At 40.0% G+C, this 15,389-nt stretch overlaps 1 protein-coding gene across 1 annotated transcript in view; it reads left to right on the top strand.

Annotated features, from left to right (window-relative positions):
- Positions 1 to 15,389, top strand: part of DNAH5 (dynein, axonemal, heavy chain 5) — a 332,324-nt gene that overhangs the window by 82,880 nt on the left and 234,055 nt on the right. Inside the window, exons 10-15 of the mRNA XM_010858794.1 lie at positions 645 to 767; positions 1,893 to 2,108; positions 5,341 to 5,448; positions 10,426 to 10,511; positions 11,914 to 12,235; positions 13,199 to 13,405. Coding sequence (XP_010857096.1) covers positions 645 to 767; positions 1,893 to 2,108; positions 5,341 to 5,448; positions 10,426 to 10,511; positions 11,914 to 12,235; positions 13,199 to 13,405 — 1,062 coding nt within the window. The remainder of the gene's footprint in view (positions 1 to 644; positions 768 to 1,892; positions 2,109 to 5,340; positions 5,449 to 10,425; positions 10,512 to 11,913; positions 12,236 to 13,198; positions 13,406 to 15,389) is intronic.

Genomic DNA, 15,389 nt, shown 5'->3' with positions numbered 1-15,389 from the left:
CAGAATCCTCAACTGGGCAGCGGTTTCCTTCTCCAGGGGATCTTCCCAACCCAGGGATTGAACCCAGGTCTCCCATATTGTGGGCAGATTCTTTACCAGCTAAGCCACAAGGGAAGCCCAAGAATACTGGAATGGGTAGCCTATGCCTTCTCCAGGGGATCTTCCTGGCCCAGGAATCGAACCGGGGTCTCCTGTATTGCAGGTGGATTCTCTACCAACTGAGCTATCAGGGAAGCCCCAATATACAGCTTGGTGACTATGTTTAGTATTGTGTTGTATAGTTGAAAATTGCTAAAGAGCAGATGTTAAGTTTTCTCAACACACACGCACACAAATAGTAATTATGTGAGGTGTTGGATGTGTTAATACTTGATTGTGCTAATCATTCTGTTATGAATATGTATACCAAGCATCACTTGTACACCTTAAGCATAATACAATTTTTGTTTGTCAATTATACCTCAGTAAAGCTAGGAAAAAAGAGAGTTAGTGCTTGATCACACTTGTGAAGGAAAAACATAAACCCAAAGATTTATTCACAGATGTCATACTCAGAGAGGTTAGAAAAGCTGAGGACACTCTAGCCCAGTTTATGCTTGATGGCTGCTTACTGTACTTGACATCATTTCATTGAAAAATTCCAGGTGACCAATCAGATGATATCTGCATGTAAAGCCTATATTACCAACAACGGAACTGCCTCGATCTGGAGCCAGCCACAGGATGTTGTTGTGGAAAAAATACTATCTGCAATTAAACTTAAGCAGGTAACAGTCAACTTAATAATGTATTTAGAATTTAAAAATTATTTTTACATTGTTTTTGCCAATATATCTTAAAAAAAGTATTTATTTCTTTATCTGGCTGTGTCAGGTCTTAGTTGTAGCGTGCGGTATCTTCAGTACATTATGTGGGATCTTGCCTTGCTGTACACAGACTCTCTAGTTGCGACGTGCAGGCTTAGTTGCTCCAAGACATATGAGATCCTAGTTCCCCTACCAGGGATTGAACCTGTGTCCTGCATTGCCGGACAGATTCTTAACCACTGGACCACTGTGAAAGCCCTGCCAGTTAAATAATTTATCAGTTATCATATCGTGTGGTTGCATATGAAGTCACTTCAGTTGTGTCCAACTTTGTGTCCCTATGGACTGTAGCCCACCAGGTTCCTGTGTCCATGGATTCTCCAGGCAAAAATACTGGAGTGGGTTGCCACGCCCTCCTCCAGGGGGTCTTCTTGACCCAGGGGTCGAGCACAAGTCTTTTATGTCTCTTGCGTTGGCAGCAGGTTCTTTACTACTAGTGCCACCTGGGAAGCCCAGTTAAAAAGAATGGTAATCTTTCACTGTTAAGAAAAGTTGAATGTTAGTAAATCAGCCCCCCAAATTTATTCACTTACTTTACCCTTTAGGGGACCTTCTATGTCCCAACACCACACAAGTACTAGATATACAAAGATGAAGTCGTTTTCCTTAAGCTTCTTATAGACAAACAGGGAGCTAGATGAAGAGCTAGGCTTCTCCTGACACAGTGAGATGCAGGTGGAAAGGCTGCATCTTTGAGTTGTATTATGAACAGTTAGGAGTTTGGACTCCCCTGGTGGTCCAGTGGTTAAGACTCCAAGCTTGCAGTGCAGGGGGCACAGGTTCAATCCCTGGTCGGAGAAGTTCTGCATGCCTCATGGTAAAAAAAAAAAAAAAAAAAAAAAGGAGTTTTCTAGGTTAGGGGTCAGGAAAAGATGACATCCCAGGTTGATGAGTGAGTTGCTCCAGAGGTATGAAACGGAAAGACTTTGTAATTCTACCCTAAATTTGCTATCACCTTCACTTAAGAGAATAAGGCTGATGTCTTTGTTGTGTTCCCTTTCTTGTATTTTGGTTTTTAATTTTAAGGAATACCAGCACTGCTTTCACAAGACAAAACAAAAGCTTAAACAAAATCCAAGTGAAAAACAATTTGAATTCAGTGAGATGTATATTTTTGGAAAATTTGAAACTTTCCACAGACGTCTTGCTAAGATAATGGATATTTTTACAACCTTCAAGACATACTCAGTACTGCAAGATTCTAAAATTGAAGGACTGGAAAACATGATCACTAAATACCAGGTACTGTACTTCAAAACACAATTTGCTACCTTTATCCAGGAATAAAATTTTAATGTTTTTATGCAAATGACTATTTAGAATGCTTCAAATTATCAGTCTCTAATGCAAAAGATAAGCTTATGGCCCTTAAACAATAAAGCAGTTAAATTTATTTGAGAATTGTGCAATGATGCTAATATATTCTTTCCAGGTATGTGATTATAAGAATGACTTTCCAATAGTCTAAAATTAATCATCATTAGTAAAAGCGTTTTCATTAGTAGCACAAGAAAAATGTTTAAATATAACTTATTATTTCATTTATTCATATAAGAAATATTTAATCAAGCATATACTGTGTTAGGCTCTAGTTGACACTGAATTCTGAGTGATATCTGATTATATTTGCAGTTAAGCATTTTATATGGATTCATGTTAAAAACTAATGAATATAGTCAGGTTTTTTCTTGTTTGAGGACAGTGACACTAAACCTTAATTTTTCTTTTTGTCCTTGAATTTGAAAAGGATCATATAATTTACTGTCATTCATTGATTTTTCTCCTCTAACAGTTTAGGTCAATATAAGGAATTTTTTCGTTTCCTGAGTATATCAGATTCAGGGAGACAAAGAAAAACCTTTTCTTCCTACCAGGAAATATTTTAGCTGAGCTGTATGTAATCTGCAAGGTGGATAATCTATTCTTTGAAACTGACAGTTGTGCAGGACAGAGATGGACTATATCCATTTGTATTTCAGTTTGGAATCTAATTAGTTTTCATTCTTAATGAAAAAATAAACTTGGGAGCATATTTCAAGTTTATTTTTGAAGGAGAAATTGAACTGTACAGCCAAATGCAGATAAAGGCTATTCTAATCTGATAAAATACTGGGAAGAAAAATTGCTTTCAAAATCTCAAGTGGATGTATGTAGTGAGATAAAATGTAGATGGTTTGTGAAAGTGTAAGGTGAGATTTTTGTATGTTACAACCAATGGAAGAAGCTCAAAATGGTGGCCATGGAAATGACACTGAGGCTCCTTGTATGGCTTCAGGGTCCTGTGCACCCCTCTGGCTGCCTCCCCTGCTCCTAGTCTCCTCATTCCGTGTTCTCTGGACACAGGAAAGGCCACCGCAGTCCACCTTTGGCCTTGCAGAGCCTTTCTTCTGGAAAGTTCTGCCTCCGAATCATCAGATGATTCTTTCCTCCTTGTCCTCCAGATCTTGATTAAATACCCTCTCAGTTAAGTTTTCCTCGATCTCTGTTTTATGTCACTTTATGTCATGTTACTTATCACTCTCTGAAACTATCCTGTTCATTTTTTGTGATAAACCTAGATCTCCCTTTCCCCCACGGAAGATATAAAAGCTCCTGAGTGTGGGGATATTTCTTTGTTCTACTCATTCCTGTATCTGCAGAGTTTACTGGCATATAATGGATGTGCAATAAATATCTGACAAGTAAATGATTTAGTAGGTTGAGTTTGATTAATTGGTTTAAAGGTCATGGTTGCACAGCTTATTTACTCAATATTTTTAAGTGGACCATTAAATCCAGTTATAGAGTAGAATTTTCTAAGGGCCCCAAATCCTTTAAAATACCATCTTAAAATGTAGGAATATAGCTTTTCCATGTTTCTTTTATACACTTTCTGTAACATGATGGGTATCATTATATATATATAGTCGTATTATATATAATTGTGTGTATATGTATAAAATTGAAAGCTGTGCTTAGTCATGTCCAACTCTTTGTGATCCTATGGACTGTAGCCCACCAGGCTCCTCTGTCCAAGGAATTCTCCAGGCAAGAATACTGGAGTGGGTTGCTATTTCCATGTATATATATATATACACATATATATATATATACACACACACACACGCACATGCAATTGTACACATATATTTTATATACACAATTATATATGTATATATACACATGCAATCATATACATATATTGGAGAAGGAAATGGCAACCCACTCCAGTATTCTTACCTGGAGAATCCCATAGGCAGAGGAGCCTGGTAGGCTACAGGCCATGGGGTCACAAGAATCAGACATGACTTAGTGACTAAACCACCATCACCAACCTGCAGCCTGTATTTTTGGGGCCTTCCTGGTGTCTCAGTTGGTTGGGACTATCCCCTGGAGGAGGGCATGGCAGAATCCCCATGGACAGAGGAGCCTGGCGGGCTGCAGTCCATGGGGTCACAGAGAGTCAGACATGACTGAATGACTAAGTACTGCACACAGCACTACTGTGTGAATATATATGTACATACAGTTGTGTGTATATACAACTGTATACACAATTGTAAACTTGATTATACAATTATGAACTATATACACAGTAGTAAACTTGGTTCAAGAATTTATGCAACTTAGGCACTTTTGTCTATTGAGAGATTTGAGTTGATGTTTAAATGGAAATGGCTTTGAAGAAGCATTTGTGGAAGCTGGTCCAATGTTCTTCATAAAAATTATACGCCTCTGTCAACAGTGTGGGCACCCAAGTTTGAGAATGGCTTAGTACCTGGTTAAGAATGATCACAGAGCATTAGAGCTCATTATTCAGAGCAAACAAAACTTCAGATAATAGTATTTTCTAGAAGATGAGTTTCCTAATCTGTACTCTTATAGTAACAGATTGCAGCTTTGCAGGGCAGGAGGAAGCAATTAATTCTAGACATTCTTTAAATGGTAGACTGTGGTCTGATATTTTATTTAGGACATTTGAAGCTTGGAAGGTAGCTCTTGACCTGTAGCTACTATAATATAATTGCACTCTTCCTAAGTTGTTTGCATTCTGTTAAAGTCTATTTTCTGAGAAGACAAACTTTTTAATGAAAAATATTTTAGCAAATTCTACTTTAGGCTTCTTTTTTATTATTTCAGATGTAATTTGTAAGAAATTTTTAGATAGAACATCCACTTTTCAGATGTGGTTTTTATTTATTTTATTTTTTTAAAATTTTATTTAATTTTTAAACTTTACGTAATTGTATTAGTTCTTTTCTTCAGGAATACATAAAGTCTCATGAAAATGCTTCCAAGTGGTTTCTCTGAATGCACCAGGCAACATTATACTGCCTATAATATGCATGATGCAATGAGAATGATTAAAGAAGTAAGGCTTCTCTGAAGTTGATTTTTGGGGAATGATTGCACAGGCTGTATATTTAAAGGTCATATTTAGGTAAATAATGCAAGAACATTGAAATATTGTCTTATTTGTTTCCTTCTATTTCAGGGTATTGTTGCTACCATAAAGAAAAAGGAGTATAATTTCTTAGACCAGCGGAAAATGGAATTTGAGCAGGATTATGAAGAGTTTTGCAAGCAGATTAATGACCTTCATGTAGGTTGTATAATAACATTCCTGTTGACAGTCTGGTGTTTACTTTTTCCATTCTGTGTCATGCTGCTAATCATTACCCATTCAGAAGGAAGAGGCATCTTCATCACGGAGGTGACCGATAGCGGGCTTGGCCTGCATTTTATGATTTCAGATGAATAATTGAAGGTTCTTTCTCCTGGATTAAAGGTTCATAAATACAGCTTTGGATAACGAGCTGTAATCACAGATTTCTGCATGTGTTTCATTTTAGATCTTAGAAAATTAACTGTTATCCTCTGTTGAAACATAGTGTTATTAGAATATAGAAATTAGTTTCCGTTTGTTTGTTACTTTATAGCAGTGATTATGACCAATGATAGCTTGAGCAAATGGTCATCGATGTTCGGCGGATCCCAAAGGCAGGAGACTAGCTGGCCTTGAAACGGTGGTACCAGGGCTGACTCAGCACCTTGACCCGACTTGGTCTTAAAGCCCTGTTCTCTTCATTCTCCTTCCCTTCCTCCTGCTTTCCCCACTCTCTCTGCTCACTGCAGGTCAGCGCACAGGAGCAGGTTACGGCCATCAGAAGCTTCTGAGGACATGCCATGGACCCACTCTTAGCTCCCAATGTCTAAGGACGGGTTGGGTTGGTCAGGGTTCCAGTGTTGTGCCTCATTACTGTGGGGTCATATGGTAAATGCAGAGGGCGTGGGACCCCCTGGCATGGCTGGGTGTATTTATTACCAGATGAGAAGAGCCAGGGAGGGTAAGTTTGGGAGACACACTAATGGATGTCCACCTTAATCAACGTGCAGACTTCTTCCCATGTTTTCTGACGATAAAATGAAAATGGCTGTTCTGTTCCTTCTTTTCCAGAAATTTTGGCTTGAAATACGCTTGTACACTTCAAGGGAGAAAGAGCTCTGAGTCATTTTTGGAAGGATGGGTTCAGTGTAGAAGGCATTATAATAAAACTTGCTAGTTCTGTATGTCAGGTCTGTTCTAGGCACTTTATAGGTGTTAATTCATTTAATACTCACAATAATCTGATAAAGTGTGTATTCTTATTACACTGTTTCTGGAAAGGAGGAAACTGAGGCATGGTGAAGTTAAGTGACTTTCCCACAGTCACAGAGGTGTTGACTGGTAGGCAGTCTGGCTCTAGGATTCAGGTTTTTTTTTTTTTTTTACTGGTTTACAATTTTTTAAAATTAATTTATATATTTTAATTGGAGGCCAGTTACTTTACAATATTGTGGCGGTTTTTGCCATATATCAACATGAATCAGCCATGGGTGTACATGTGTCCCACCATCTTGATTCAGGTTTTTAACCACTATTTTACAAGACAAATTTCAGGTGATGGAAAGATAGAGCGCTTGTAATAATATAAGCAATGAGCTCTTTGGGGGCTGACTCAGACATGAGATCTGTGGATCTTGATCTCTCATGGGAAATGGATGAGCAACGGCAGATCCTGAGTGTGTGCGTCATGGTCAGTGTTGATTCGTCGTCTTTGTGTGTGTGTCCTAGCAGTTTCTGATCGCACAGCACTGGAGGAGTTTGTATGCTGGATGCAGGTAGATGGTGAACACCTTGAGGGCAGGAACTGTGTTCATTCCTATCTATGTCTCCAGGCCCTAGCGGATGGGACTTTATATAACTGGAGACCAAAGGATGTTTGCTGGATTACTGTATGATTTGTGGTAAGAACTAGGCCCTGGTGGCTCAGTGGAAAAACGCCCGCCTGCAATGCAAGAGCTGCAGCTTTGATCTCTGGGTCAGGAAGATCCCCTGAAGAAGGGAATGGCTGCCCACTCCTGTATTCTTGCCTGGAGAATCCCCATGGACAAAGGAGCCTGGAGGGCTACAGTCCAAGGGGTGACAAAGAGTCAGACACAACTTTGCTGCTAAGCCACCACTACCACCATCAGACTCTGTTAAGTGAAGTAGGACAGGCAGAGAAACACAACTGTGTGATATCACTTATATATGGAATCTAAAAAACACAGTAAACTAGTGGATATAAGAAAAGAGAAGCAGATTCATAGATATAGAGAACAATTTCCCTACTTACTAGCAGTGGGGCGAGGGAAGGGGAGGCAAGGTAGAGGTAGGGGACTAAGAGGTAGAAGCTATTAGGTATAGAATAAACTACAAGGATATATTGTACAACATGGGGAATATAGCCAGTATTTTTCAATAACTATAAATGAGTATAACCTTTAAAAAAATGGAGTATAACCTGATGTTGAAGCCGAAACTCCAACACTTTGGCCACCTGATGCGAAGAGCTGACTCATTTGAAAAGACCCTGATGCTGGGAAAGATTGAAGGCAGGAGAAGAAGGGGACGACAGAGGATGAGATGGTTGGATGGCATCACCGACTCAATGGACATGAGTTTGAGTAAACTATAGGAGTTGGTGATGGACAGGGAGGCCTGGAGTGCTGCAGTCCATGGGGTTGCAGAGAGTCGGGCACGACTGAGTGACTGAACTGAACTGAACCTTTAAGAAAATCACATCCAATTCCCACATATATTAGGACATCAGATTTGGAAAAAAATCACAGCTTTTACTTTAAATGGCACATAAACTAAATGACACAATGAAATGTTTGTTTTAAGAAAAAATGGAAAAGAAAGATAATTATGGATATGATAGCAAAGCATAAGAACTAGATTTATTGTAATTAAACATGCATTGTCATTAAATTAATTATGTAAATAAATTAATGTAATGTAATTAAATATCAATAACCTCAGATATGCAGATGATACCACCCTCATGGCAGAAAGTGAAGAACTAAAGAGCCTCTTGATGAAGGTGAAAGAGGAGAGTGAAAAAGTTTGCTTAAAGCTCAACATTCAGAAAACTAAGATCATGGCATCTGGTCCCATCACTTCATGGCAAATAGATGGGGAAACAGTGAAAACAGTGGCTGACTTTATTTTTCTGGGCTCCAAAATCACTGCCATCAGATGGTGATTGCAGCCATGAAATTAAAAGACGCTTACTCCTTGGAAGAAAAGTTATGACCAACCTAGACAGCATATTCAAAAGCAGAGACATTACTTTGCCAACAAAGGTCCATGTAGTCAAGGCTATGGTTTTTCCAGTGGTCATGTATGGATGTGAGAGTTGGACTATAAAGAAAGCTGAGTGCCTAAGAACTGATGCTTTTGAACCATGGTGTTGGAGAAGACTCTTGAGAGTCCCTTGGACTGCAAGGAGATCCAACCAGTCCATCCTAAAGGAAATCAGTCCTGAATATTCATTGGAAGGACTGATTCTGAAGCTGAAACTCCAAAACTTTGGCCACCTGATGCAAAGAGCTGACTCATTTGAAAAGACCCTGATGCTGGGAAAGATTGAGGGTAGGAGGAGAAGGGGACGACAGAGGATGAGATGGTTGGATGGCATCACCGACTCAATGGACATGGGTTTGGGTGAACTCCGGGAGTTGGTGATAGAAGGGAGGCCTGGCGTTCTGCAGTTCATGGGGTCTCAAAGAGTCAGCACACGACTGAGTGACTGAACTGAACTGAACTGAACTGAAACATGCATTGACTGTACATTAAATGCATATTAGGCTTCTATGCTGTAGGTTATGGGTACAGAAGTAGATAGAGTTGATTGGCCCTTAAAGATCACATCTGACATGTAACATGATTGAAATATAAGTACATATATGTTAGAACAAAGTAATGAATATATCTTAAAAATGGCAAATAGTGGCTAAAATGACTAATTATAAAAGTATAATATTCTGATATTGTACCAGCAAGTGAGGCTTCAAAGATAAGTTGACATGTTCCAAACAAGTCCTAGAGAACTTATTTTTTAATATAAATTTATTTATTTTAATTGGAGGCTAATTACTTTACAATATTGTATTGGTTTTGCCATACACTGACATGAATCAACCATGGGTGTAGATGTGTTCCCCATCCTGAACCCCCCTCCCACCGCCTTCCCCGTCCCATCCTTCTGGGTCATCCCAGTGCACCAGCCCTGAGCAACCTGTCTCATGCATTGAAACTGGACTGGCGATTTGTTTCACATATGATAATATACACTTATAAGGAGGACAGGTGGATTCTTTACCATCTGAGGCACCAGGGAAGCCCCGTAAAGATTTACTGTGTCCTAAATTAGAGAGACGGAGAAGGCAATGGCACCCCGCTCCAGTACTCTTACCTGGAAAATCCCATGGACGGAGGGCCTGGTGGGCTGCAGTCCATGGGGTCGCTAGAGTTGGACACGACTGAGCGACTTCCCTTTCACTTTTCACTTTCATGCATTGGAGAAGGAAATGGCAACCCACTCCAGTGTTCTTGCCTGGAGAATCCCAGGGACGGGGGAGCCTGGTGGGCTGCCGTCTATGGGGTCACACAGAGTCGGACACGACTGAAGCAACTTAGCAGTAGCAGTAGCAAGTTAGAGAGATGGTCAGAGGAACCTACTGGGCTACAGTCACAGCATCACAAAGTGTCGGACATGACTTAGCTACTGAGCACAATAACTAGAGATACTAAGCATCTTTTCATGTGCTTGTTGGCTATTTGTGTATCTTTGTATAAATTAAAGGGAGGGAGTGGAAGCGTTGTGACTGCTCTAGTTCTGCACAGTTTATACTTGGATACTTTTATATAGTGATAACCTCTGAGGGTTTATTTAGGTAGGCTAACTGTACAATTCTTCAGTTCAGGAAGATTTCCTGGTCCTAAGACGTGATGTTTGCCGTAGAAATACATGGCCCAGTATCCCTGGGTCCTGCGCCAACCCCCTGACTGCTCTGGCTCTCAAGTCCCTCTTTGTCTGGCTTCTGGACATTTATCTTCCTTTAAGCTTAGATGAGCATTACATCTGCTGCTGTATTTTGTCCTATAGGGTGCGTGTTTGTAGAGAATGGGGAACTCTTTTATCTTGTTGCTAAATAGGATTTCTTTGCAATGTTAACCCATTGTTCATTGTCAGACTTCATTCTGTTTCAGAAAGAGTTGCAGAAGTTCATGGATGCTACATTTGAAAAGATTCAAAACACAAATCAAGCTCTAAGTATGTTAAAGAGATTTGAAAGGTAAAAATTTGAAAGACTTCTAAGTTCTGTTTTCCAAACTGGGATAATATGAACATAGTTTAGCCTACATTATTATTGTTATTATTATTTCATACTCTAATGGGAAGAAAATCCTCTCTTGACAATCTGAATAACAAGACCACAGATTTAAGTTCTTCAGAGGATTACGGGTTTATTTCCTCTCAGCTTTGAAGTACCTTGTGACTGCCTATCACAATAGCAGTTAATGTTTAAGTAATTTGAAGAAACTCTTACCAATAGTTTTGACTAGGTTTTAAGGATTGATACTATTTAAAAAATAACTGAAACACTTCAGGGAATTCCTTGGCGGTTCAGTGGTTAGAACTCTGCATTCTCACTGCCAAGGGCCAGGTTCACTTTCTGGCTAGGGAACTAAGATCCCACAAGGCATAAAAAACAAAACAAAACAAAACAAAAAAACTCACAGCCACTCTATTGCCATATGATTGATGGGCTGATTCCATTTTTTTTTTTTTTTATAATTTTGTTTTAAGATCTTTATTGAATTTGGACTTCCCTTATGGCTCAGATGGTAAACAATCTGCCTGTAATGGGGGAAAGCGGAGTTCACTCCCTGGGTCGGGAAGATGCTCTGGAGAAGGAAATGGCAACCCACTCCAGTATTCTTGCCTGGAGAATCCCATGGACAGAGGAGCCTGGTGGGCCACAGTCCGTGGGATCACAAAGAGTTGAACATGACTGAACAACTAACAAACCTTAAATTTGTTGCAATGTTGCTTCAGTTTTATGTTTTGGTTTTGGGCCAGGAGGCCTGTGAGATCTTAGCTCCCCAAGCAGGGATTGAACTGACACCCCCTGTGTTGGAAAGGGAAGTTTTAACCATTGGACTGCCCATTTTGCTTTTTTACCATGCCAAGTAAATACTTCATTCTCTTCCGTCAGCATATATATATATATATATATATAGGCTGTTCAAGGTAGTTCTTTTATGTATTGATAGGACAAAAAATTAGTAAAAATATAAAAATGTAATTTTCAAGTTTCACTTACAGGACATATATAGGTTCCATACAACAATATTTATGAAGAATAACTATGGAATAGACCATAAAAAATGAATTAAAAATTTCAAATACCCATTATCATATGGACCAAGTTTTTTAACCACAATGCAATTAAATTAGATCTCAAAAACGTGTTCTTAGAACTTTTAGGTCTCCTCTTTTGAATAAAAAAACTCCTAGAAATTTAAATATATTTAGATCTAAACAATAATGAAAAGACAAGATACCAAGTCTCCTGGCATGCAGTTAAAAAGATAATAAATATGTCAGCATATGTTTTAAAATTAGTCTTAATAGACAGAAGTTCTCAATATCATCCCATTAATTCAAGCCTTTCACTTAAAAAAAAATAACAGATTGAACATACCTAATCTTGGTATTGATGACAAGTACCAGCGTACCCTTGAAAACTACGGGGCTGACATTGATATGATCTCGAAGCTGTATACAAAGCAGAAAAACGACCCACCTTTGGCTCGAGACCAGCCTCCCATTGCTGGGAAGATTCTGTGGGCCCGGCAGCTCTTCCACAGGATTCAGCAACCAATGCAGCTTTTTCAGAAGCACCCGTCCGTGCTCCGGACTGCGGAAGCGAAGCCAGTGATTCGCAGTTACAACAGGGTGGCCAAGGTCCTCCTGGAGTTTGAGGTTCTCTACCACAGGGCGTGGCTTCAACAAGTGAGTCTGACTTAACGCTACGATGATGCTGCCACTGTCAGATCCATGGGGAATCCTCTACTACCTTGGGCAGTTTTACTCCTGTGGAAAGTTGACTTTGTGTCTATTTTATAAGACAGGGTTGGTTGACTGCAAGTAATCAGTCAAAGAGTATAATATGTTCATGAAGGATAATAGTTTTTAATTTTGGAAAAAAATCATAACGCCAGGTAACAGAAACTTATTTTTATTTAATTTATAAACTCCTAAGGAAGAAGATCTTGTTTATTGCTTTCTTTACCTGGTTGATTGGTATTTCTTTTTTTGTTTTTCCACTAAGCTCCTTTTTTCTCCATTAAGTGTCCATAAACACCAGCATGCATGTTAAGCAAAGTTTTAATTTTTATTTGGTCATACTGGGTTAATCCAATTATATTTCATACCCTACCAACACTTGTATTTCTTGGTAGATTGGCAGGAAGTATTTTGGAGGATAAAATTCAGCCTAACAAGGCCTCTAAAATGGTATCTCACTTTCCTAGTTCAACTTTTGATGTCTGAATCAATAATAGATGTCTCTGTAGTGTTTTTCATTGCTTTTCTAGATAAATGAAAACTGAGTTAAGTAGGTTTCTTGAAACTTTTATTAGGAAAAATAACTGAGTTGGCATGAAGGTGTCAGGGAGCAAAGTGACTTTTGAGAAGTCATCTCTACTGCAGTATCCACTTACCAAATACAACAGATTCATGACCAACGCATTTTGTTGAACTAACTGTACATTACCACCAAGAGTTTTAAGGCTTTCTTTTCCCACCTAAAAGTGAAGTTAGGAAAAGAGTAAGAGACCCCATTGTCCTTAGTTTGCGAAGCTCAAACCCATGAAAGGACACACAATGATCTTTATTCCCAGAAAAGGGTGAGTTTGATACCCCGTTATATGCACTGAACTCTCTAATAATAGTAATGTTGCTCTTTCCTCACAGACTGAAGAAATTCACGTAGGACTTGAGGCTTCTTTATTGGTGAAGGCTCCTGGCACAGGGGAACTGTTCGTAAACTTTGATCCTCAGATACTAACCTTATTTAGAGAAACCGAGTGCATGTCACAGATGGGTCTACAAGTTTCACCCTTTGCAGCTGCTCTTTTCCAGAAACGAGACACATACAAGAAGAACTTCAGTAACATGAAGGTATGGAACTTTAATTTTTTTCCCATCTTGGGTTCATTACAAAATGCATTTTTCTTTTTTACAAAATTCATTTAGTGCAACCCCAGTGTGCATTAAGAAAAAATAAATCTAGTGGTATGTCACTGTTGAGGAACAGAAAGCCCCAGGATGACTGTAGTGGAGTGACTGAGGCCAGAAAGTAGAGTTGGCAAAGGCCAGGTCCTTACAGAGCTTGTAAACTAAGGGTACATGTTTGGGTGCACCAGGAAGCCATTAGAGGAGTCTGAGGAGGAGAAAAAGGTGTGGTGTCCTTTACCATAAAAACATTCTTGCTGCTAGGTGATTTTTAAGGGACAGGAGGGTCCCTGTGGGGGCTTCCTAGGTGGCTCAGGGGTAAAGAATTTGCCTGCCAAGGCAGGAGACTTCCTTGGGTTGGGAAGATCCCCTGGAGGAGGGAATGGCAACTCACCCCAGTATTCTTGCCTAGGAAATCCCGTGGACAGAGGAGCCTGGGAGGCTATTGTCCACGGGACCAAAAAAGAGTCAGACACGACTTAGTGACTAAACAACAACAAAGGGTCAGTATGAAGCCAGTTTGCAGGCTGCTGTGCCGATTTAGGATGGAGAAGATGGTGGCTGAACCTAGATGCAGTTGCATAGTAGATCAGTGGATTAGCAAATGGTGTCAACAGGCAGGTTATGAGAGAACTCAAGGGTGGTACCTTTGTTTTTAGTGTGAGCAACTCGATGGGTTTACTCAAAGTGGGGCTAACATACACTATTGTTATTGTTCAGTCGCTAAGCTGTGTCCGACACCTTGACTGTGTTGCTCGTGTTCTGCCCACATGTTCAATAACCTGCTGTGGCTCTGAATGGAAATTCCACCCATGGAGTTGGTAAAGACTGGAACTAGTTTGTTTTGGGGGGCCGAAGGGAATCAATAACTCCCATCTCAAGTATAAGATGATTTTTTAGAGATTGAAGTAGAGGTGTTGTCCGTGCAGATTATGTATTTCTGGAGTTGAGTGGAGAAGTCAAAGTTGAAGACATAGTTTTGAGGGTTATCAGAGTATATATGTGAAGTGAAGTCACACGTGAAGTGAAGTTGCTTAGTCGTGTCCAACTCTTTACGACCTCATGGACTGTAGCCACCAGGTTCCTCTGTCCATGGGATTTTCCAGGCAAGAGTACTGGACTGGGTTGCCATTTCCTTCTCCAGGGGATCTTTCCGACCCAGGGATTGAACCCAGGTCTTCCACATTGGAGGTAGATGGCTTTACCATCTGAGCCACCAGGGAAGTTCAGAATATATATGTGTGTTTTTAGGCATGTCTGACTCTGCAGCCCATTGAGTGTAGCATCCAAGGCTCCCCTGTCCATGGAATTTTCCAGGCAGGAATACTGGAGCGGGCTGCCATTTCCTACTCCAGGGGATCTTCCTGACTCAGAGATCAAACCCATGTCTCTGGTGTCTCCTACGTTGGCAGGCAGATTCTTTACCACTGTACGATCTGGGAAGCCCTATCAGAATAGAGTTGCTATTTAAAGTCATTGTCCTGCATGAGATTTCCAAGGAGGAGAATATAAAGAAGAGTAAAGGGTCTTCATCACTTCATGGGAAATAGATGGGGAAACAGTGGAAACAGTGTCAGACTTTATTTTTCTGGGCTCCAAAATCACTACAGATGATGAGTGCAGCCATGAAATTACAAGACGCTTACTCCTTGGAAGGAAAGTTATGACCAACCTAGATAGCATATTCAAAAGTAGAGACATTACTTTGCCAACAAAGGTCCGTCTAGTCCAGGCTATGGTTTTTCCTGTGGTCATGTATGGCTGTGAGAGTTGGACTGTGAAGAAGGCTGAGCGCCGAAGAATTGATGCTTTTGAACTGTGGTGTTGGAGAAGACTCTTGAGAGTCCCTTGGACTGCAAGGAGATCCAACCAGTCCATTCTGAAGGAGATCAGCCCTGGGATTTCTTTGGAAGGAATGATGCTGAAGCTG

The sequence above is a fragment of the Bison bison genome, unplaced genomic scaffold (genome assembly GCF_000754665.1).
Source record: "Bison bison bison isolate TAMUID 2011002044 unplaced genomic scaffold, Bison_UMD1.0 scf7180017864440, whole genome shotgun sequence".
In the NCBI taxonomy this organism is placed as follows: domain Eukaryota; kingdom Metazoa; phylum Chordata; class Mammalia; order Artiodactyla; family Bovidae; genus Bison; species Bison bison.
The sequence above is the reverse complement of the archived record's forward strand: the minus strand, read 5'-3'. Positions and strand labels throughout refer to the sequence as shown.